This window comes from Podarcis vaucheri, assembly GCF_965113315.1.
Source record: "Podarcis vaucheri genome assembly, chromosome: 13".
Classification (NCBI taxonomy): domain Eukaryota; kingdom Metazoa; phylum Chordata; class Lepidosauria; order Squamata; family Lacertidae; genus Podarcis; species Podarcis vaucheri.
Genome location: NC_138751.1, coordinates 55,794,561 through 55,818,397, shown reverse-complemented (window position 1 = coordinate 55,818,397; position 23,837 = coordinate 55,794,561). Strand labels below are relative to the sequence as shown.

The 23,837-nt window shown below is 42.8% G+C and overlaps 1 protein-coding gene across 1 annotated transcript in view; it reads right to left on the bottom strand.

Annotated features, from left to right (window-relative positions):
* Positions 1–23,837, bottom strand: part of MOCOS (molybdenum cofactor sulfurase) — a 102,203-nt gene that overhangs the window by 65,006 nt on the left and 13,360 nt on the right. The window contains exons 4-5 of the mRNA XM_082194796.1: positions 15,690–16,328; positions 3,159–3,235 (exon numbers count right to left, since the gene is read on the bottom strand). Coding sequence (XP_082050922.1) covers positions 3,159–3,235; positions 15,690–16,328 — 716 coding nt within the window. The remainder of the gene's footprint in view (positions 1–3,158; positions 3,236–15,689; positions 16,329–23,837) is intronic.

Here is a 23,837-nt window from a genome sequence, read left to right as displayed (position 1 = left end):
TAAAAAAGTAGTATTTAAATAGGCATCCAAAGGAAAATGAATTTTACCTACATAGCATTGCTGAGCTGCTGTGTTTTAACTTCATGCATCACAATTCTCAGCAGTTACAATTCTTAATCAAACAAACCCCACAGCAGCTGTAAGTACCGTAAATCCATTCATATTTGAGAATGCATTTCATTTGCAAACAGATTGACTATATTGTTGAGATTATAGAGTTCTACAAGTGTTGCAGAATTTGAAGGGAATATATTCTGATCCACTGCAAGGCACAAAGTATATTATTTATTTACCGGATGCCTTCATCTTCCCCAAATGCAACAAAACATGACTCTCCCCTATCAGTCTCTACAGCCACAGCAGGTGCTGTAACTTTCCAACAGTTTGACTTCACCCCCCAAAACAAAAATCACTGTGAAATAGTCTCTCTCAGACCCATTCTCACAAGTCAGCTCAGGAGAATACCATGGTCTACGGCAGTGTGGTCCAATGCATGACCTGAGGGCCTTTTTTGGCAGCCCCCGGAAACATTTGGGCTGCACTTGGGCTGCCTTCCCAAAGCCCACCTCCTTGCTTACACAGCTTTGGGAAGGCAGCACAAAGGTTGGAGGGGGCGTCAAATTTTGTCCTGGCTCCCCCCTCCCTGCCAGACAACAAGGCAGGGGGCGGCCAACAGGTTCTGTACTGAACTACTCTTGTGGCCCACGTGGTTTGGGAGGTTGGACCATCCTGGTCTATGGTATCCAAAGCCACCAACAGGGTTGCACTCCCCAAGTCCTTCTCCCGGTAAAGGTATCCAAGGCCTATTTAGACCCATAGCCATCTTTGTAGGCAAACTCAAATTTGTTAACTAGACATAAATCTTTAAATATGACCTGATCAATATACAAACTCATTCCAGGCTTCTCATAAACTCTGTGCATCATACTGAAAAATCAGTTGCTGAAAGATCTGATTCATTAACACTGTTGTTTAAAATTCAAATGAGATATGTTGTTTTATTTACCCAATTTAAAGAACCAAAATTCATCCATCAGCTAGGTTCAAAACCTTAATTAAATTGCCAAAACTCAACTTTGTTTAGTCATATGTTCATCAATCAAATAAATAAATGGTCAGTGATTACATTTAGTTAATTGAGTCCATTTAGCTTAAGAGCTTCTCGAGCAAAACACAACTCCTTTAAACACTTGATGCCGATAAGACAACTCTGTGCTTTAAATGGTTGTGTGTGCATTTTCATTAAGCAAAAAGCCAAACAATAATTTTAAAAAAGAAAGAAGCTGACGGGGAGCTGTGGTTCCTTAGTCTAAGACCAGGGTCTCCAGCCCTTATCTTTTAATCATTTTTATTGGTTTTTTATTTTATTTTAACAATATCTGTAATCATTACATTACATTCAAATTTCAGTTTCCCCCTTCCCTGCTGACTTCCCTCAACTTCCATCCCTGGTTTATTCCATCTCATATTACATTCTGCTGTTTATATATACTTCTATATTGTCATACTATTAGGCTTCTTGTTTTTAATGAATAAAATTGCAAATGTTTATTTAAATCCTGCCAATGACTCTAATTTTTGTTGTTGGTGTTGTTTCTGCAAATATGATGTAAAAGGTTCCCATTCTTTTTCGAAGTCACTATTGTCTTTTTTAGGCAGTTTATCTGTTAACTTTGCCAACTCTGCATTCATCAGCTTCTCTTGCCATTGTTCCTTTGATGGTATTTCTCCAGTCTTCCAGTTCTGTGCTATCAGAATTCTTGCTGCTGTCGTTGCATACATAAATAATGTCCGTTTTTCTTTCGGCAGTTGCCCATATCTTTACTCTTTATCCTGGGCTGCAAGCACCACCACCCCAAGTCTTTTTTTCCTACTTTTCCCAGGACAAACACAATTCCCTTTGCAGGAGTAGATGAAGACAGGGCTTTCTTATGTTCAGCCACAGATCTCATCCAGTCATTACAGTTCAACAGAATTTGTGGCAGTTACACAATTTAGAGCACAAAAGTTAAAGCACTTTGACTGCCATGCCCATGTATAGCTTAAGTAAAAATATTTTGGCCCACCTTGAGTGGCAGTGTTGCAAAATGGTGGTGATGGCAGGTTCTGGCAAGATCTTCACCGGTGAGAGAGGAAATGGGGCAGGCTAGTTGCCATCTTGGAGGTTTCTGCCACTCAAGGCAGCTGCTTCACCCCACCTCATGGGTGGGTCAGCTCTGTTTTGGCCTCTTGAGAGCAGCAGTACTTCAACAAAATATACTAAATTCTGAAAGAATCTTGTAATAAGATTACTTTAGCTGTTCTGGTTTACCATTTACGATGTGCTCTGAAGTAATGAAAAAGACTGGCATTGTGGTGGAACTTATGATCACCATACCACATATTATGAATACATTTAATACATTCTTCCTGTGCATTATGCAGAACACTGGAGTTTGTTCACAAATCCTAGAGATGAAATTTTGAATAATTACAGTGTAATTCTACACCTGCCTCCTCAAAAGTCCTGTTGAGCTGAATAATGCTTGCTCCCAGATGAATAGCTTAACCCAGCTTAACCTGTTCTATAAGGTGTAATTGTTCATGAGACTGACTATATAGTTCTTCAATAACTTTAACTATCTGACCCTGCAATGTAGTTAGAAAGAATGTTGGGTAGTGCAAGACTACCGTACTTCTAGATAGAAAATAAGGAAGGGGAGCTCTGGATCAATCTGACACACTCTGGACCAATCTGGAGCTGGATGGACGCAATTTGGTCTGAAAACAGCTAATTTGGTTTGGAATTCAAGATTTGTCTGAAGCAGTTGCACAGCGCTAGTAAATATGGATAGGACTGAGCTGCGTATTTCTGCGTTCATGCTCCAAGCTAGAACATCACTCAGCTGGTGGTACTGGGTCTGGTGAAATTTTAATTTTTTTTAGAAGCCTGGGTGATGTGAACACTGCTAAGATTTTTACCATAGCTCATCTAGCTGGTTGTACGATAACTGATTCAACTGTTTCAGGCTTCAAAGTAATTATCTATTTCCCCCGTTAAAGCTTCACAAGGCCTTTGGTCATGGATAACCCGGGTTGTAACTCACGTGTTTTACCTAGAAAACCAACAAACCTTGGTTTTATGGACACAGAACTTAATGCCAGGACAGCAGACTAACCTGTAAGTCTTTCCAAGGCATCGAATCCATGCTTTAGTGCAATAATATCAAGGAAAGAAACAGTCCCATCCTCAAACCTACATGGATTGAAAAAATAAATAAATCACATTTCAGTCAACTTTTGTTGCTTATTCATTTACACACTATAAAAACCAAAAGTTATTTAGCAAAAATTCATAAACCTTAGGAAGATATTGACCTAGCTATAACAATGCAGAGAATGGCTCTTTCTCACAAGAGCTGCAGTGGCACCATTTCAACTGGGGGGGGGGAGAGAGAGAGAGCTTTCTGTAGCGTGCTCTACATGGGGCTGCAAGAGCTGCAGCCAGACTGCTGACTGGGACTGGCTATAGGGAGCAGATGATGACTCCCTTGCTACAATAGATCACTGGATACCTGTCTGTTTCTGGGGAAACCTGAAAGTGTTGGCTATTACTTAGAAAGCCCCACATGGCTTAGGCCCAAGCTATCTGAAAGACCATGTTCCTTCAAATGAACCTACCTGGGTTTTGAGATCTTCAGGGGAGGCCCTTCTCTCAGTCCTGCCACCCTCACAGGGACAAGGGAAAGGGCCTTCTCAGTGGCTGCTCCTAGAATCTGGAACTCTCTCCCAAGAGAAGTCAGACTGGCTCCCTCCTTTTTATCCTTCCGCTGGCAGGTCCTTCTTTGGGGAATTGATTGCTTTTAATAAAAGGGCTGGTGCTATGCTGTTTTATGGGAATTATTTGTCTGTTTTAAAGTTTAAACAGGCTTTATAGTTTTAATTTATAGTTTCATAGTTTTAATTTGATTAATGTTTAGCATTTAGCATCTTAAAAAGTAGAGACATCACCTTGCCAACAAAGGTCCGTATAGTTAAAGCTATGGTTTTCCCAGTAGTGATGTATGGAAGTGAGAGCTGGACCATAAAGAAGGCTGATCGCCGAAGAATTAATGCTTTTGAATTATGGTGCTGGGGGAGACTCTTGAGAGTCCCATGGACTGCAAGAAGATCAAACCTCTCCATTCTGAAGGAAATCAACCCTGAGTGCTCACTGGAAGGACAGATCGTGAAGCTGAGGCTCCAAGACTTTGGCCACCTCATGATAAGACTCCCTGGAAAAGACCCTGATGTTGGGAAAGATGGAGGGCACAAGGAGAAGGGGACGACAGAGGACGAGATGGTTGGATGGTGTTCTTGAAGCTACCAGCATGAGTTTGATCAAACTGCGGGAGGCAGTGGAGGACAGAAGTGCCTGGCGTGCTCTGGTCCATGGGGTCACGAAGAGTCGGACACGACTAAACAACTAAACAACAACAACAAATGTTTAATTGTTTTTAATGATATTTTTCTCTGTTTTTAGCCATTCTTGTTTTTATATGTAAACTGCCTTGAGTCTCGCTCAGGGAAAATATGGGAATATATATATTCAGTATTAAATTACAAGAAAGGGATTTGCTAGACTTTTCAGGTATTTCATGGAGCATATCCAAATATGTATAGCAACCAAACAAGACATCACCATAGCCAAAGTGAATTTGGTAGAACTGCCATTTTTTCTCATCTAATAAATCTTAAATCAGTCTTGACTCTTGACTATGGGAAGGAAATCCAAAGTGGCTCCATGTATCTGCAACCCCAAGATGGGAATTTGACACCATGAGTTCCAGCGTTTCCCAGGCAGGGTTGAAACGTTCAAGCAGCACACACCTGGCTTTCTTGTACTGTACGATTATTCTTCCTCAAGGGACTAACTGATGAATCTCTCCTGTAACACGTCACCCAAGGGAGAGCTCAACCAGGGTACAAATATCCTTTCTCTGTAGGGACTTATTTTGAAATGGTTACCTTAATCCCCCCTGTAGTATTTGAACAAGGTCTTACTGGGACTAAGAAACTGTATTAATTAAAACTCAGATATTTAACATATTAATCTCTCTAGAGAGACCAATCCCAGGTTTAAAGAACCCATAATAAACCTTACTTGCATTGGTTTGAAGGAAGATAATTAGAACAGACTGTCAAAATACTTCAATTAAGTCTCCAACAGTAATTATTGGGCAGACCAATCCCCAAAGTGCTTGACTTAGCATGAGCCCACTAAGAAACAAGATTTGCAGGGCATTTGGGGGGGGGGGAGAGAGAAAATGATCACTGATGCCAGAGAAGCGGGGGGGGGGGTTTCTTGATACAAACTACAAGTTGGTATACATTGCATCAACTTATAATTCAGCACATGCACAAAAAAAACCCTCATTTGCAATTTATCATCTTGCAGTACAGACATCTTACACAAGGGAGAAAACACAAACCTGTGCTCCAAATCTGCTGGCTAGGAGGCTATAGAAAAGTAGTTCAGTCTTACTTACGACTGTGGGTGGTATAATTTGCTCCTCTCCCTCTCTCTCTTTTTAAAAGAAAAGTGAGATGTGTTAGTGTCTGTCTTTTCCAAGTGTGAGACACTGGCAAGTAGTTGCAAAGATGTTAACAGCAAAAGAGACTCGGCTAAATCATGTTTGATGTGTTTTTCATTTGCATGTATTTTGTGGAGACATTTATTTCACCCACCCCACAATACAGGTGACTCCCCACTTACACAGGGGTTATGTTCTGGGCCCTCCCCACATGTTAAATCACACAAAGTGGGGAGCATTCTCTAAACATCCTTTAAACGCCCTCTCTGCCACTCTTACGCCAATCCATACCAAAAATACTGTATCAAAAAATAACCACCACTAGAATTGAAGCTCTGGGGCCAACAGGAAGCTGGAAGATGCGCAGGAAAGAGGCTGCTGCTGCTGTGCTATCCCGCACGCCAGCTGTTAGGCGGGGAGGCTGGAGCAGCCTAAACAACAACAAAAACCAATCCTTTTGGGGTAGACTTGGGGTAGGAAAAATGGAGAGAAGGAGGAGAGTCTCAAACACTGATGGATTGGAGGAGGAAATGAACCAGGCATCTCCAAGGCAGAGAGGGAGAGAGAGAATGTGGGGTACATGGTAATAATGTGCATGGGGGGGGGGAATATGTCATCCCTGCACCAAACAACCCTCAAGGGAATCCTCTGCTGTAAATCTCCACATAGGCTCTAAAAGCACCCCCTCTATCACCCAGGAGATGACACTCTTCTTTGCCAAATCTGAGACCACTTGCCAAAACCAAAGGATTCCCTGATGCTTACATACACAGAACTGCAAATTGCTGGCAGAACTTCAGCCAGAGGAAGCCTAAAAATATGTCCTGTATAACAAGTGTGCAAAGCAGAATTTTATGAAACAATCCTGCTATTTTAAAATTTTATATTCTATTTTAAGTGATATGGGGGGAGGGGAGGCAGGCAGGGGAATAAGAAAAGTAGCACCAAACACTCTAGCAAGAGATAAAAAATGAACTCAGAGGGTCTTTGGATGAGACACAATTATGTCATACCCACACCCTGCTCATGACAGACACCGTTTTCACCTGCTCTGCTGTTATAACTGCCAGAGATGCATTTATGTCCCTCTAGCATTGCACTAATACCTCTTGTGAACCCATTTGCAAGTTTGTATTTCAGCAACACAGAGATTTAACCCTGGGTTGGGGAATTTTAATATCACTTTTCCTTTGGGAGCAGAGTCACCAGAATCCTCCATACTGGGCTAAAAGTAGATTAGCTACCAAGGCTTCAATAAGCCCTGTTCCTTGCTGGAGAATTATATAATATATATATTTTTAATCCTGCCTTTCCACTCAACAGATACACAACATGGCTTACTACCATAAGGTTTATAGTAAGTTCCCTTTGTAACTAACCATATTAAAACCCCATTATTTCTACAATTAACAAAACAAAAGGAAAGCTCCAAGGCAGAAATATTTACTCTCCCAAGGTATGAGCTAGGTTCAGGGGCTTTGTGAAGCAGAGTGTTTAATGCACAAGGTTTCACTGCCACAAAGTACCGGTACTTGCCCTGATTAGATGGCCACCACAGCACTTGAGATGGGAAAGAAAAGAGCAGGGGTCAATCAGAAGATTGCAATGTTGACATATAGCAATAACATACTGAACCTCTGGCCCAGAATCCAAATGTGGCCCTCCAGTCCTCTGCACCTGGCCCCTGGGATTCTTCCCAAGCAATGCCTCTGCCCTGGTCACACCCCTCACTGGCTCAAGACCCTCCCCAAATGCTTTGGCCTTGCTGGAAATGTCATGGAAATGGGACAAGCCCCCTTGTTTCCTTGAATACATGGCACACAGGCAAGAGGTGTGTATGTTGCTCGACTCAATTTTGCCTCTGGCCCTGCCAGGGGCACCGACTTGCCCCCCACGTTGAGGGGGCCCGGTATCACATGTCGTCATATGCATGACCTCATGCGCCCCTCTGTGCGTCCCGCCCCCACCCAGTGCATGAGTGCTCACCTGGTGGTGGCAGTGGGTGGGCTGCACAGCTCTTCACCCCCCACATACCCCGCCCCCCGCACAAGCTCTCACCCGGCAACAGCAGGGCGTGGGGGGTGTGGAGAGCGATCTTCACCCTCCATGCACCCCACATCCGCCTGGCAGCAGCAGGCTACACAAGATAGTGGCCCCCTCCCCACAAATAATGAGGGGGCTGAAGCCCTTTCCACGCCCTGTGGTTGGCGCCACTGGCCCTGCCCAACACTGGCAAGCAGCCTATGAGCCAATGAGCCCTTGGGCTGGAAACGCTTCTCTACCTCAGTAATGAAAAACAGGCACTCCCTCTAATGTGCCCCAGGTCACACAGGGCTTCAAAGGTCAAGATCAGAACCTTAAAGCTAACTTGGAAACAAACTAGCTCTGCTATATGGGATTAAATATTTTATCTCTACTTCTTGCCTGTCCTTTCCTGACTACTTCCAAGGCTGAGCACTGGCAGCTGGATGACACAAAACACACACAGACAATCTTGCATTCAATGCAGTAAAATTTGTAAAGGAAACATTTGAAACTGTTCCAAATATTTTCCTATCTTAACCTCAGCCTGTTAGGATTTTTCAGGTCATGCAGATATATTGCCTTGATTTACCTAAGTTTATGAAAGTATGTTTTCCCCTGTACATATTAATGTTTGCCTTTATAGCTTGCAATTACTAGGCGAAATCCCAGCTGTGATTACATTTCAGTTATAATTAATGACAACTGAGTCAAAGTTATTATGATGCTATTTGTCACACTGCCTGAAATGTAATTTGGAACATAATACTAAGACCCACTTCTGTGTGACAGTTACTCAGCAACTAAGTCTTCTTAAGATGTCCCGCTGAACATCTTGAAAGCTAACTATATGCAGATTATTTCACAGAAAAACAGCTTCAGGCTAAAAACACAGGGAGAAGTTTCCAAAACCCAGTAGAAAGTGCTTGAATCGATGTCATTGTTTAGTGAAATATGATAATTAACTAATTTAGGCATGAAGATAGCAAAAGGATGAAATGGGAAAAAGTTACTAAATTGTTCCAACTAGATGTGAAGGGAGGCAGCACTTTCCAGAGTACAGCAAATTAAAATGAACTTCATTTTCTCCTTCCCTCTTTCCACGTTAACACAGAGTCTGCTTTAGCACGCATGTTTTCCGCTGGGGTAATCCCTGGGAGTGTCTGGTCAAGTTTACTGTCCTGACACTGAATCAAGCTTAAGCATCACTCGGTTACTGAATCCAACTTCTTAACTAGCAATTGAATTTATATTCAACTTCATATATTGAAGTTCATATATTGAACTTCAGCACAGTTCTATGAGGCCATCAATTAGCCTTGGGAGAATTGCGAGGGTTACTCCTCTTATATCGGCTCAAGGGCTGCCCTGAGGGAAGTCGGAAGAAAAAAAGTCTATGCCAGTAAATTCCATCAATCTGCCTGGGAAAATCTGCATTTGTTTGTTTTAGTATATAAAAAATGGGTAGTTTGGCAGAAGATTGTATGTAAATAAATGCATAACATCTTGTGACATTTGTCCATAAAAATACAGTGAACTTTAAGGGCTGAAAGCAACGGTGTGCAGTCCATCAACTAGTGGGACTAGCCTAGCCCCCTTAATGCTCCCAGCTTAATGCTCCCCCTAATGCTGTGTGTGTGTGTGTGTGTGTGTGTGTGTGTGTGTGCATGGGCATAGCCAGGGAAGCAGGAAGCCCCAAAATCAATAAAAATCTATTAAAATACATAGCTGAGGTTCTGCCCCCCCCAACAAAAGGCCTGTCCCCCTAACCAAAATCCTGGTTACGCCCAAGTGTGCATGCGCATCTCTGTGTTTGTCTGTCTCTCTGATTACCTCCGCAAAGGCTGCAAAACTGCATGACCCTGCACAGCAATACACATGCAAGAGCAGGAAGGGGCTTCTTGAAGCAGATCTGCAGCCCCTTCCCCTTCATTTTAAAGGAAGAGCAGTCAGAAAGCCTATGGGGTGGGAGTGGAAGACAAGAACCCTGGAACCTTCATCTCTCACTTCCACCCTCCTCACCTTCAGCCTCCGTGTTTGTGTGTGTCTTTGGAAAGCATGATGTTTTAATAAAACAACCACCTAGCCCAGGGGCAGGAAACCTAAGGCCCCCCGGGGGCTGGATGCGGCCCAATTGCCTTCTCAGTCCAGCCCACAGACGGTCTGGGAATCAGCGTGTTTTTACATGAGTAGAATGTGTGCTTTTATTTAAAATGCACCTCTAGGTTATTTGTGGGGCATAGGAATTTGTTCATTAATTTTTTTCAAAATACAGTCCGGCCCCCCATAAGGTCTGAGGGATACTGCAAAAGTTTGCTGACCCCTGACCTAGCCCCAATCTGCCAGAACCTGAAAGAACAGCAGCAACATTCAACAGCTAACAACACAATCATAGAAAGGGAGATGATGAAGAAAGCAGGGTTGTTTAAAATGCTTTTTTTTAGTGGGAGGGTGGAATCCACCCTTCCACCTGGGGTTGTGTTTTTGAAAAAAGCAAAGCAAAGTCATTTTTCTTTTTCTTTTTGCAAGGTGCTAGGAATGGGCAGACTGACCGGCTGGGGAATGGACTTCCTTGGGAGACGGAAGGTTTTCAGGCATCTGCCAGGGATGCTTGAGTGGAGATTCCTTGGGGTCCTCAACTCTACAACCCTAACTGTTCCCCTATGAAAAATTTCACCGGACGCCACTGGCTGAAAGGGGATTCCAACAACAGCTCTTTCCCCTCTACCTCATAAAGCCAAAGATTTCACATTCTAAGGAGTCACAGGTAATGCAGGACGGCAGCTATATTAGCATCACAAAATACACCTCCAGCCATTTCAATAACACCTTGTATACAAAGTAAAGGAAGCAATATTTTAAGTGGGCAGAGGGAGGGAAAGAAGAATAGTCCAGAAATGTTCTGAGTAGCAATATATTCTTCAAACAGGCTTTTCATACCTACTAGAAGGGGGAAATTGCATCGCTTCAGTTTCCTAATCAAAAATGCCTGTGTTGGAATTAGTCTTGTTCCTGAGAACTCTGCAGCATAATAAAAAAAGTTTCTCCAGTGATTTTTGCCCCAATTTACATTGTAAATGGATTTAAGGCAAGCTGCTAAAGTGATTTATTTTACCAACATATTCTGCTCCACAAAGTCATAATAAGATAAACATATAAACTCTTTCCTTATTACAAGATTTTAGAACACAGCCTTCCTTGTCACTTCTTACCTCCACATCTTTTTTAGAATGTAATTTATTAAATATGCTGTAATAGCTCCCAAATACATTTCAATTCCTGCCATGTGAATGGAGGTCTTAATTCAAAACTATTAAAAACTATCATTTTTTTCCCCCATCTGGGGAAGATTCATTTGAAAAAAGGAGCATAACATACCTCACACCCCATGAATTAAAAAATTTAGTTGCTTTGGGTGAAACATTGCCACTGTTGGTAAGAAAAACAATCCAAATGTTGCCCGGTAAACAATTAATTAATAAACAATGTATCTGCAAATAAAAGTAACAATCCATCACTCTGATTCAGAGTCTCGAAAGTTCTCAAAGGAGGTCTCCGTATCCTCTGCCACATTCATTTCAATGCAGAGAATGGGTGATGGAATGCACACATCCATTCATTTCCTAAGCGTCCTGTATCATTTTGGGGGCCATAATCCACAGTCAAATGTAAATGCTTACATTAGGAAGCATTCCAGGTTAGATTATCCAACAATAAAAAAATTAACATATATTTTAAGAGCTCTTCCAGTTTCCACACATTTATCCAGTAAACACATAGAACCATCCCAGACATAGTCTCAGGTTCTAAACAATGTACCAATTCCTAAACATAGGAGTATACATATTTACAAAAGTGTATATGTGCCAAAGAGGCAAAGTACTGGAGGTTTATGGTGTGGAAACTAGGGTCTACAGCACTCACGTGTCATGAACCATGTCATGAACCAAAGGATCATCACATCCTTGTCTGACATGTAATTTCTTATCTTACACTAAGCATATATTGCACATTCACTCAGAACGTCCTGTGTTACAGCTCTAGGTCACTCTGACACCATCATCTAAAAGCCCTTGCTTGCAACATTCACAGGGGACAATGCCAAGCTGGACTGTTGGGCAAACCGTTCTGGGAGGAAAAAAATATATCTATTAACATTCTCTGCATAATATCTCTAACTGCCACACACTGGTGACAAATGTGGCACAAGTAGCAATGCTGAGAATGCATTAGGTCACATGTGTAAGGCACCAGCATTGTGAGGCAATCTCTCAGTCTACTCCATTTTACTGTCAGAGAGAACAATGTACCATGCTCCGTAGTCATGTGTATTTCAAGAAATTGTGCTCAGGAACTTAATTTCTTCTCTTAAGAACATCACAGTTCTTTAGATAGTTAACAAGGACCACAAATAATCATTCTGTTTGATGGTGTCTTCAGTAATGATTGAATGAAGCCTGATATTTTCCCCAGAAAATGATGGGAAATAAAGTCTGTATGTTAAATTCTCCATGTGTGAGAATAAAATTTGAAAAGGCAAAAAACCGCAGTGCTTACAGGCCCAAAACTCACTGTTCATGGATTCATGGATTCTACAAGTCATTCCTTATTTGTATGCCTATGTGTTTTGCATTTTATGCCCTGGCACCCTATTCAAATGCTATGGCTTTATATGCATGTCTCAAAGAATATGCACATCCGGTGGGTGGGAAGAGTCTGTCTCGCTCTCCCACCAGGAGGGCATTATAAAAAACAATTCCCCTTTTAAGCAGCCTATTTGGCTTAAAGAGGTGTAACCACTATTTCAATAAACACAATGGAGAATTATTCTAACACAGAAGATTCTAAAACCCAAACTAAATATGGAGCGCAGTAACCATGCTCCCTCTTCCTACCCTGCCAGAAATCATAGAATCACAGAATTATAAAATTGGAAGGGACTTTGACAGTCATCTGGTCCAACCCCTGCAACTAAACCATACATGACAGATGACCATTCAATCTCTGCTTAAAAACCTCCAAGGAAAAAGTGTCCACCACTTTCCAAGGGATCCGTTCCACTGTTGAACAGCTCTTCCTGTCAGAAAGCTCTTTCTGATGTTTAGTCGGAATGTCCTTTCTTGTAACTTGAATCCATTGGTACAGGTCCTTCCCTCCACAGCAGGCGAAAACATGGCTCTACCTGCCATGTGACAGCTCTTCAGATACGTTAAGACATTCCTGTTTAGAAGGTTCTTTTTAACAGCTAGAAGGCCTCCCTAGGGAAAGTTTCCAAAGTCAGGGACCCCCAAAAGAAAAGGTCCTGAATCTCATTGTCCCTTTCCATACATTGACCCTTTCCTAAGAGCAGGTAACGAGGTTATATTTTGGATGGGCTTTGGAATTCATAAGCAATCCTGGCTGTAAATTCTGTGCTGCCTTCTGTGTACAAAGAAGTATTGAACTCAATGGAACTGAGCATGAATATCTAAGCCAGGCTTCCTCAACCTCAGCCCTCCAGATGTTTTGAGACTACAATTCCCATCATCCCTGATCACTGGTCCTGCTAGCTAGGGATCATGAGAGTTGTAGGCCAAAAACATCTGGAGGGCCAAGGTTGAGGAAGCCTGATGTAAGCACAGGATTGCAGCTTTTGTCTGAACATCACCAATATTGGTTTTCGTAGTAGAGCAAGGGTTTATAATTAACTAAGATTATCCAGTTGACCTAATTATTCAAACACAGGACTGAGGGGCACACTGACACATCAATATATTGTACAAACAATCAGAAAAAGGTCGTGATGGTACTAAGGGTGGGCGGGAGGCCAGGGAGGGTGGGAGGGAGGGCGGGGTGAACAGTTGGCTGCCCTTTGTACTGAATGCAAAACAGGGAAGCCCCAAATACTGAACTTCACAGAGATCAACAGGAATCATCTTGCGAAGGCAAGCAATACTGCTGTGTCTCTGCAACAACTTTCAAATGCAAAGGCACAGAAGAATTAACAAACTCTAGAGGAGATAGAATGGAAAGAGGTACTTCCAGATCTGTGAGACTCACAGAGGCACATCAGATGCCTCCTCATTTTCAACCAGGGCTTGTCCACACGTCCGTTTGGCCCAGTACTTTCCCCTGGGAAAACCTGCAGTTTAGCACTGAATTGGAACAAATGGCAATCAGGTTTTCCACAGATTGCTGCTTGTTCCGATTTAGTGCTAAAGAGCAGGTTTTCTAAGGGCAAGTGGCCTTGGCAACACCACTTGGACCTGTGCCTAGAAAGCATGGGACAAGCAGAAATAAATTGAATAAATAAGTGGACAAGCCCCTAGTTAATTTATTGCAGCACAAATGCCTGTGACCCAAGCAGGCCTAACATCCTTTCACCTCTTTATTTCTGGATCCCAAAAAACACATTTCTAGATAATTCAAGCTCCCATTTCTGGAGGTAGTTTTATGGCACTTACAACTCTTGCATAGGATGCATACCCATATTTTCATATACTTGTATCAAGCAATGAAAAGCAGATCTGATAAGATGATTGGCACCAAAACATGGTCATTTTGCCTCTGGTTAGGAAGAATAATGCTGCAACAAACTGAGAAGCACATTTACTCTTACTTACCTAAAGAAACAAAATGATCAGCCTCCTAGTCTGATGGCACAGAAAACAACCAGAAATGAACACCTCAATCAATAAGTGTATTTACTTTATATCCTTCCTTTCATCCAAGGAATCCAGAGCAATATTGAAAGACTGCTTATTTTATCCTTACAGTATGAGGTAGGAAGGTTCTACAGAACAGATTATGCAACTGGTAGTATCAGATGTCAGTGCCCCCTCTGACCTTTACGTCTGTAACTATACCATCCACTGCAGTCCAGACAGACCCATCTCCTAAGAAGGCATCAACCACCAAACAGTAGCTGATGCCATCAGACTCCCCTGTACAATATTATGCTAGTATGCTATACACCTGAAATATCACAAGAGCAAAACCTTATTCACTGAAAAAAGCTACTGTGTATATTCCCTGACCTTTTCCTCTTATGGAAAAATGCAGTACCCTTTTAAAAAAAACAATGAGACAAAGAGCTAGCGGTTAGTTGGGTTTAAAGACAGACTTCAGCTTACACAGCTACCTTAATACACTGTTTCCCACAGTTTGGCAAAACCACCTCCCATCTGCCTTCCTAGAACCCTTTTCCAATTATTTGGGGCAGAGGCAGGAGGAAAGTATTTCAGGTGAGAGGGTACTCAGTGAATTTACAGTTTCAAATATTCCAGGAAATGATGTTACGTGATGACACAGCGCTGTTGACAGGGATTGGGGAGGGGTAGAGCCTGTCCCATATTCTGTGACCCCATGCTACCTCCCACTCAAACAAGTGCCACCACTGTCCCTAAAACCTCTGATAATTTGGCCAAGCTAGACTTCAGATCAGCCCTAGTTGAAATTTTGTGACTGTAAGCACATTTATTTAAAGTATGGGAAATTTCAGAATGGCTATCAGAATCCTGCAGCACAATATTTCTAATTGAAGTATTTTTTATTTCTGATTTAAGTTAAGAAGTCTAATACAGACTCATATTATGTAGAAGTGAACCAGATCACTTACTAAAACAGATAATTATCACTGGGAGTGCTCTTTTATATCTCATTAGTTAAATGCAACATCACAGAAGGACCCAGCAAATTAAGAAAACACACTAAAAATGCTTAATAATTTAAGTGCCAGGGGTGGGTGGGGTGGGACCGGAAGCATCTCAAGTGAAACATGATTGATACTGAACATCTTAAAGTGCCTTTTTGCTACTAGTAACTTTGCATAAGCTGGAATTTGGATGTCTAAATGGAACACGTAGTCACACACTTTTGAGATTTAGTTGGTGTGGATTTGGAAGGCTTAATATATTTTTCAGTGCATTTTTAATTCCTTGGCATTTAGTGTGACTCAACATAAACCCCATGTGAAGCTGCACCAGCACTTATTAAAAGTATATTTTCAAAGTAAATTTCAGACAGAACAATCCCCAGCATCAAGACACAGGACCTGTATGGTTCCGTCAGTGCCTCAGGTCTGATGGAACATTATTCCAGAACCTAGGTAACAGGAGTTTTATTAAGGTGTTTTACCTCTCAGCCACTGATTTTTTAGGTAAGTAGAAATCCTCTCCTGCCAGGTAGGCAGCTGCAGTTCCCCCTCCAAAATAGACTTTCCTCAGGCAAGCAGCAGCTCCATTCTTCACCAGCAGTGCGCCTAGACCAGTGGGGAATCCAAACATCTTATAGAATGACAGAGGCACAAAGTCTGCCTGATGAAGGCTTAAGTCTAACGGAGAAGTGCTGACGTAAGATGCTGCATCCAAGAGCACACTCCACTTCCCTTGGACCTCGAGGGGGCGGAGCTGCCCAGATTTTATCTGTTCTATCCATGCAAGAGGATATCTAGTCCCTGAAAAATTGCTCTGAGCAGGATAGCAGAACAAGTGAGGTGTTTTGCAGCTATTCCCTCCAGCCACCAAGTCATCTGTCCCCGACAGTAGATCCTTTGGTTTCACTGGAACTGACAATACATTCATTGCATCAGCGATTGCTCTCATGCCCACCACAGATGTGTGGTTATCAGTGAGGTAGCAAAAGCGGCTGCCAGGATCCTCTGCTGTTTCAGGAACCCAAGGGAAGGCCTCTGCAACAAGTTTGAGTGCCGCTGTACTGCCTGAAGTGAAGATGACTGTGTAGTCTTCTACAGATGTATTGAAGTGCTGCAGTATCCTGAAAAAAGAGAAGGGAAACACAGCGTCATGGAAAATGTCTTTTCCCTCCACTATTTTATACTACTATAATATTTTTCTTGCCTCTTGTGTCCTGGAAACCTTGCTAATTCTGTCCGCTGCACCAAGTAGTGGTTTTTACAAAGTTGCCCAATGGCATCATCATTGCCTGTGGGGAATACATACATTTAATTTCCCCTATCAAATAGAAGGTTGACTTTCAATGCACTGCAAAATCTCTTTGACCTGGGGTGACACTGCTGCAGGAAAGAAAACAGTTCAGCAACCCAAATGGGTAGTTTGATCTAATACAGGAGAAGGTGCCAGAAGACATAGACTAAGACCACATCCCTACATAGCAGTTAAATACAAAGGCATTCTGATCCCAAGTCCACTAGACAAATCTCCAAACTGGATGAGAAAGGGGGGGGGGAGTCTTACAAATGCCAGCATAGGAGTTTGAGGAGACAGGGTAAACTTGTAAAATCTAACACCCTTTGATCAGGAACACAGAGCACTGTCATAAAAACACAAGAAGAATAAAATTGTTTTGTTCCTAAACTATAAATTAAGCATCCAATTTCAAGTTCATATACTGTATTGACAACTGCAATGTTGTCAAGCACCTGCATGCAGAGAACAGAGCATGTTGCTGTGTGAAAGTTACATGGGAAAGAACTTATATGGTATTTCCCAAGCAGATGGGGGGGGGGGCGGAAATGATGCCATCTGCTGTGATAAAGGCCACTTACTGTTTTTGGTGGCGGCAGCAGCTCAGCGTGGCCATGAGCAAGCAAGGGAGAGTCCCCCCAAAAGCTTCCTGTGTGGCTAGCTGGCAACATCATCAGGCTCTATTAAGCATAATTATTTAATGTACATTGGAATAGAAAATAAATATATAATGCCCCCATATTGTACTGGTAAAGCATGACTGGAAATTTCCACTGAAGCTGAAGAAAACCTAACAGGTTAATTATTAAGTAGGGCTGTATCTTTTTGGATCAGGCATAAGGTGTTTAAATCACATGAAAAGGATTTCATGACAGGTCTATGCATATGCTAATCTGTAGGCATCTTGTGTGAGAACTCTTTGTTTTCAAGCTACTGAAGAGAATGGAGATATTAATTCTCTGTCTCCTGTAAACTGCCTCAGGCAAATGGAAGCTGCTTGGATAGAGTCACAGCTTTGATTGTTAGCTCAGGATCAAGATCTTTGTAATCTAAGATATTATGCCTTATGTTTAGACAAGTATAAGAAATTATGTGTCTAACTGAATGTAACTTTTATTGTTTCAAGTTGTTTGGAGTTGTCTGAAATGCCAAAAAAGAAAATTCAAAGCTAGCATAGAAATGAAGGACACGAACTCAGGCTTGCTAGAGAGGTTAAAAGCAACAAAAAAGGCTTTTATGGGTATGTTCGTAGCAAAAGGAAGAACAAGGAAACAGTAGGGTCACTCAGAGGAGAAGATGGTGAAATGCAAACAGGGGACACAGAAAGGGCTGAACTCCTCAATGCCTTCTTTGCCTCAGTCTTCTCCAATAAAGAAAACAATGCCCGACCTGAAGAATTTGGAGCAAATGATTCAGCAAAGGAAACACAGCCCAGAATAACTAAGGAGATAGTACAAGAATACTTGGCTAGTTTAGATGTATTCAAGTCTCCAGGGCCAGATGAACTGCATCCAAGAGTATTAAAAGAACTGGCAGATGTGATCTCAGAACCACTGGCAGTCATCTTTGAGAATTCCTGGAGAACAGGCGAAGTCCCGGCAGACTGGAGGAGGGCAAATGTTGTCCCTATTTTCAAAAAGGGGAAAAGAGAGGACCCAAATAATTACCGCCTAGTCAGTCTGACATCAATACCAGGGAAGATTCTGGAGCAGATCATTAAGCAAACAGTCTGTGAGCACCTAGAAAGGAATGCTGTGATCACCAATAGTCAGCATGGATTTCTGAAAAATAAGTCATGTCAGACTAACCTGATCTCGTTTTTTGACAGAATTACAAGCCTGGTAGATGAAGGGAACGCAGTGGATGTAGCCTACCTTGATTTTAGCAAGGCATTTGACAAGGTGCCCCATGATATTCTTGTAAAGAAGCTGGTAAAATGCGGTCTTGACTATGCTACCACTCAGTGGATTTGTAACTGGCTGACTGACCAAACCCAAAGGGTGCTCATCAATGGTTCCTCTTCATCCTGGAGAAGAGTGACTAGTGGGGTGCCACAGGGTTCTGTCTTGGGCCCGGTCTTATTCAACATCTTTATCAACGACTTGGATGATGGACTCAAGGGCATCCTGATCAAATTTGCAGATGACACCAAACTGGGAGGGGTGGCTAACACCCCAGAGGACAGGATCACACTTCAAAACGACCTTGACAGATTAGAGAACTGGGCCAAAACAAACAAGATGAATTTTAACAGGGAGAAATGTAAAGCATTGCACTTGGGCAAAAAAAAATGAGAGGCACAAATACAAGATGGGTGACACCTGGCTTGAGAGCAGTACATGTGAAAAGGATCTAGGAGTCTTGGTTGACCACAAACTTGACATGAGCCAACAGTGTGACGCGGCAGCTAAAAAAGCCAATGCAATTCTGGGCTGCATCAATAGGAGTATAGCATCTAGATCAAGGGAAGTAATAGTGCCACTGTATTCTGCTCTGGTCAGACCTCACCTGGAGTACTGTGTCCAGTTCTGGGCACCACAATTCAAGAAGGACACTGACAAACTGGAACGTGTCCAGAGGAGGGCAACCAAAATGGTCAAAGGCCTGGAAACGATGCCTTATGAGGAACGGTTAAGGGAGCTGGGCATGTTTAGCCTGGAGAAGAGGAGGTTAAGGGGTGATATGATAGCCATGTTCCAATATATAAAAGGATGTCACATAGAGGAGGGAGAAAGGTTGTTTTCTGCTGCTCCAGAGAAGCGGACACGGAGCAATGGATCCAAACTACAAGAAAGAAGATTCCACCTGAACATTAGGAAGAACTTCCTGACAGTAAGAGCTGTTTGACAGTGGAATTTGCTGCCAAGGAGTGTGGTGGAGTCTCCTACTTTGGAGGTCTTTAAGCAGAGGCTTGACAACCATATGTCAGGAGTGCTCTGATGGTGTTTCCTGCTTGGCAGGGGGTTGGACTCGATGGCCCTTGTGGTCTCTTCCAACTCTATGATTCTATGATTCTATGATTCTACATCACAGCCATCCATCAGGGACGGAGCCAGACTTACGTTTCACTCATCTGGTCACTTCCCTGCCATATAACTTGTATCCCAATATGCACACAACACACACAGAGACCACACTATCAACACTTGCACAATCACAGTGGCACACTCATAGGGCACAGGGCTGGGAAACTGCAAACAAGAGTTCAAGCCTCAGCACACACCTGTTTTTCCTGCTTGGGGGAGGGAAAAGAAAAGCGAGAGAGGGAGCACCTGGGACTCAAACCCAAACAGCACACAGCCCAGAGCAGCTCCCGATCCATCCTGCCACTTACAACTGCAGGGCGGACATTTAACATAAGGTGTGATAAGACCCAAGCACAGGAATTAGACCTAAGCATCAGTTCAACCCTTCCATTTTTGCTTGGATCAAAGATATCTCTGTTACAACATTTCTAGATGGAGGAATCAAGAAATATGGTTAGTTCAGTGGAAGCTTATTTATGCCTCATTCCTCTACAACAGATTAATGGAGCAAATAATGAGAAGGTTTTTGTTCTCATAATTACAATGGGGATTGTTCTGACACGAAGCACATTAGCCACCTGAAAGGATCCTGCTGTGCAAACACTGTGCAGCTTAACCGGCCCAAATCAGAAAATACTCTTCCAGTTTTACACTATCACACTTTGTGGAGATTTAGAAAAGCATTGCCCACATTGGCTTATGTATATGAGGCTTATCCCACATGGAGAGCCAGAAGGGGCAGAGGGAGTTACTCTGCAAAGGGTCCCCTCTGACTGCAGATTCAAAATATCAGTAAGACTCCCTACTGCTGAGGCCATTGCTCAAAACAGAACAGATCCCCTTTCATTTCACGACAACACCCTGTTGATAGTATCATACCTCTTTCATGTGCATCAGTTTATTTAGCTCAGCTGGTCATATGGGCCAGCTGCATATTCCTGCATTGCACTAGAATGACTAGACGATCGTCAGGGTCTCTTCCAGCTCTACAGTTTTATGATTCTAAACTAAGGCATGTGATTCAGAGTGGCAATTGTGTTCTTCAGGTCCTGTCCTGCTTGTTCTGCTGGACTGTATGAGTGGTGAGAGCAATGGAGGTGGGAGTTTGAGGGTACTTTCCAGGCTCCACAAAGAGGCCACAGAGGTCCCAGAATGAGCCAACCTTGGCTGCTGCCAGGCTCTTTCCACCCTCCTATATGAGCATTTTTTTGTGGGGGAGCGACACCAAAAGGAGGAAGGACAGTAAAGGCAGCTCCCACTCACCCCTTTCCACAGACAGATCTGGTTGCAACCCAAATACTTTTTTAAAGCAAACCACAACCAGTTTTCTAATCCAACTGAAGTTGGTTTCAGGGGTGAAAACGCATCAAGTATTTACAGGACTGACAGGAAAAGGATGTGTGAATGTGGCTTCAAAAATTAGCAGTGGAAGCGGACTGGATGGAGAGTAACTGGTGATGTGAACCCGTGCATCCTGCCACTCCATTTCCTTAACGGGCAGAGCCATAGATAGAACAGTCAGGAGGTTGGAGGCTGGCAGTCAGCAGTGTTCCAGCTTACTCTGCAGAAATTCAGACATGCTATTTTTATATTGCAATTATCTCTCTGAAGCCCAAAGAGCTTTGTTTTTACATAGAGCTGTTAATTGTTCTCACTCTTTCTTCTTCTTTTAAATTACTCTAGTTCAGATCAATTCCTTGCAAACCTCGTTTTGATTTATTTAGTACAAAAGCAGTGCTTTATTCTAAGAAAAAAAATGGTGCAGGTACTCACCATTAAGTTGTTACTGTAAGTGCCACACTTTCAACATGGAGGGGGGAGGCACTGGTACTGCATATGCTTGAGTATCCCCAGAAAAAGTACTGTACAAAACTATTTTGCAACCGGGACCTGTACAGTTGCCATTAAACACTCCCCCCCCCATACTGTTTTATTGTACACAAAAAATGATGCATAGATTTGCCTAAACTAAGTCTAAGCTCTGCAGCAGGGGTCAGCCAGCTTTTTCGGCCGTGGGCCGGTCCACCATCCCTCTGACCATGTGGGGGGCCAGACTATATTTTGAAGGGGGAAAATGAACAAATTCCTATGCCCCACCAATAACCCAGAGATGCATTTTAAATAAGAGGACACATTCTACTCATGTATAAACATGCTGATTCCCAGACTGTCCGCAGCCTGGATTGAGAAGGTGATTGGGCCGGATCCGGCCCCCATGGGGGCCTTAGGTTTCCTACCCCTGCTCTGCAGCTTAGAATGGTGCCCCACTGCAGGGTCCGGCAGCCTACGCTATTTCAAGAGGGTTGTTCACCTTGCAGGGACATGAAATTTTGCTCAGAGCTGGGAAAAGTTAATTTGAGGAACTACTCTCAATTTGGGGGGTTTTGTTTTTTTAATTTTTTTATAGTAGAGTTTTATTGCTATGCTTGTATATGTTTGTATGTTTTATTTTTCTTATGTTTTATTTCCATACACTCTTTGGAGAGTTTTGAATATTAAGAAGTTTAGAAATCCTTTTAAATGGAATACAATTTTTCATAAATGAAAATTTATACATCTGGAGAATTTCTTCAACATCCCAAGTTTCCACTCATATCCACTCTGTCTTGGCAGCATGTGCAGCATTGGAGATGAAGGGGCAGTTATGCTTCACTTTTTTCTTCCCACTGAAATTAATCGGAGGGAAGTTTCTTGTGCCAGGTTTGGTAACAGGTTTGCTGCAGTTTACCTGAGTGAAGATGAATTGGGTGGTGGCACGATCAGGGCTGTGATGGCAGAAGGCAGCTCTGCCCCATAATATGGGCCACCACTTTGGCACCAAATGAGTAAGTCCAATAAAACCTTGTCCCTTTGTAGTTCTCCTGATCTCTCATATCAACATGGTAACAACCACCAAAGTATTTAAAGGTATATTCTCCCTCTATTTTTTATTTTATTTTTTTACATTCTTATGTTTTCTGTAAAGCAGCTAGCTTTTTAAAAGGGGGGAGGAGAGCAAACAATATTTGCATTTTAGTACATTAGCAAGCATTATGGAAGTGAGAGCTGGACCATAAAAAAGGCTGATCACCGAAGAATCGATGCTTTTGAATTATGGTGCTGGAGGAGACTCTTGAGAGTTCCATGGACTGGAAGAAGATCAAACCTATCCATTCTGAAGGAAATCAGCCCTGAGTGCTCACTGGAAGGACAGATCCCGAAGCTGAAGCTCCAAGACTTTGGCCACCTCATGAGAAGAGAAGACTCCCTGGAAAAGACCCTGATAGTGGGAAAGATGGAGGGCACAAGGAGAAGGGGACGACAGAGGACGAGATGGTGGGACAGTGTTCTCAAAGCTACCAGCATGAGTTTGACCAAACTGTGGGAGGCAGCGGAAGACAGGAGTGCCTGGCGTGCTCTGGTCCATGGGGTCACAAAGAGTCAGACATGACTAAATGACTAAACAACAACAACAAAGCATTACCTGACTCACTAGAGCACGTTGATTCACAACATCATTCAAAATAGTGGATAACAAAAAACATGAAAATGAATATTTGCTCTAGCACTGATCAGAAATTGCTTCCATTACTGCAGCTACATGTCACACCTTTCTGGCATAGGAGCTTTTTATTATATTTCTATATAAAAGTGTTGTTTTCACTACTGGGCCGGGCAATAGAGTATCACATCAGAAAAAGGCACACAGATAAACAACAGTCTGGCAAGCATGACATGTGCTGGGCAGATTTCCCATCCTTCACTGCTACCAGAGTGTTACACCCAATGGATGTAATTGGGGGGCAGTTAGGCAATAATGACTTCTGCAAAAGGAAAGGGGGAAATGGCATCTGCCAAGCAAGGAACATCATCAGTGGGTATACCCAGCAGTTTCCAGGCATGCAGGTAATCTGCTCACTTTTCCTGGTAAAACATGTCTTGCGGGGGGCCAAGTGTCCATGGAAGTTCATTTATGCAAGATGACAATTCAGAAAGCTCTGCAGTGTAGAATGGTGCCTCATTTCAGGGTCCGGCAGCCTTTCAAGAGGGTTGTTCACCTTGCAGTGACATGAAATTACATTCAGCTCCATGCCCCCATGATTACAGAGCAGTCAGGCATTGCTTTGGTTTGGCAGTGGGGCTGGACAAGCCATATGCTGCCTGGCCCCAGCAGCTGGTAGCAGGGGGATTTGGGCTTTGTGAAGAAATGGGATGATCTTCAAAATACAAGGGCTCTCCTTAAAAGCCCTAAGGGAAACAGCACTCAATCTAGAGAGAGAAAGTCAAAGTTCTGCTGCTGAAGAGCGGCAAAGGACAGCTGTATCCAACTTCCA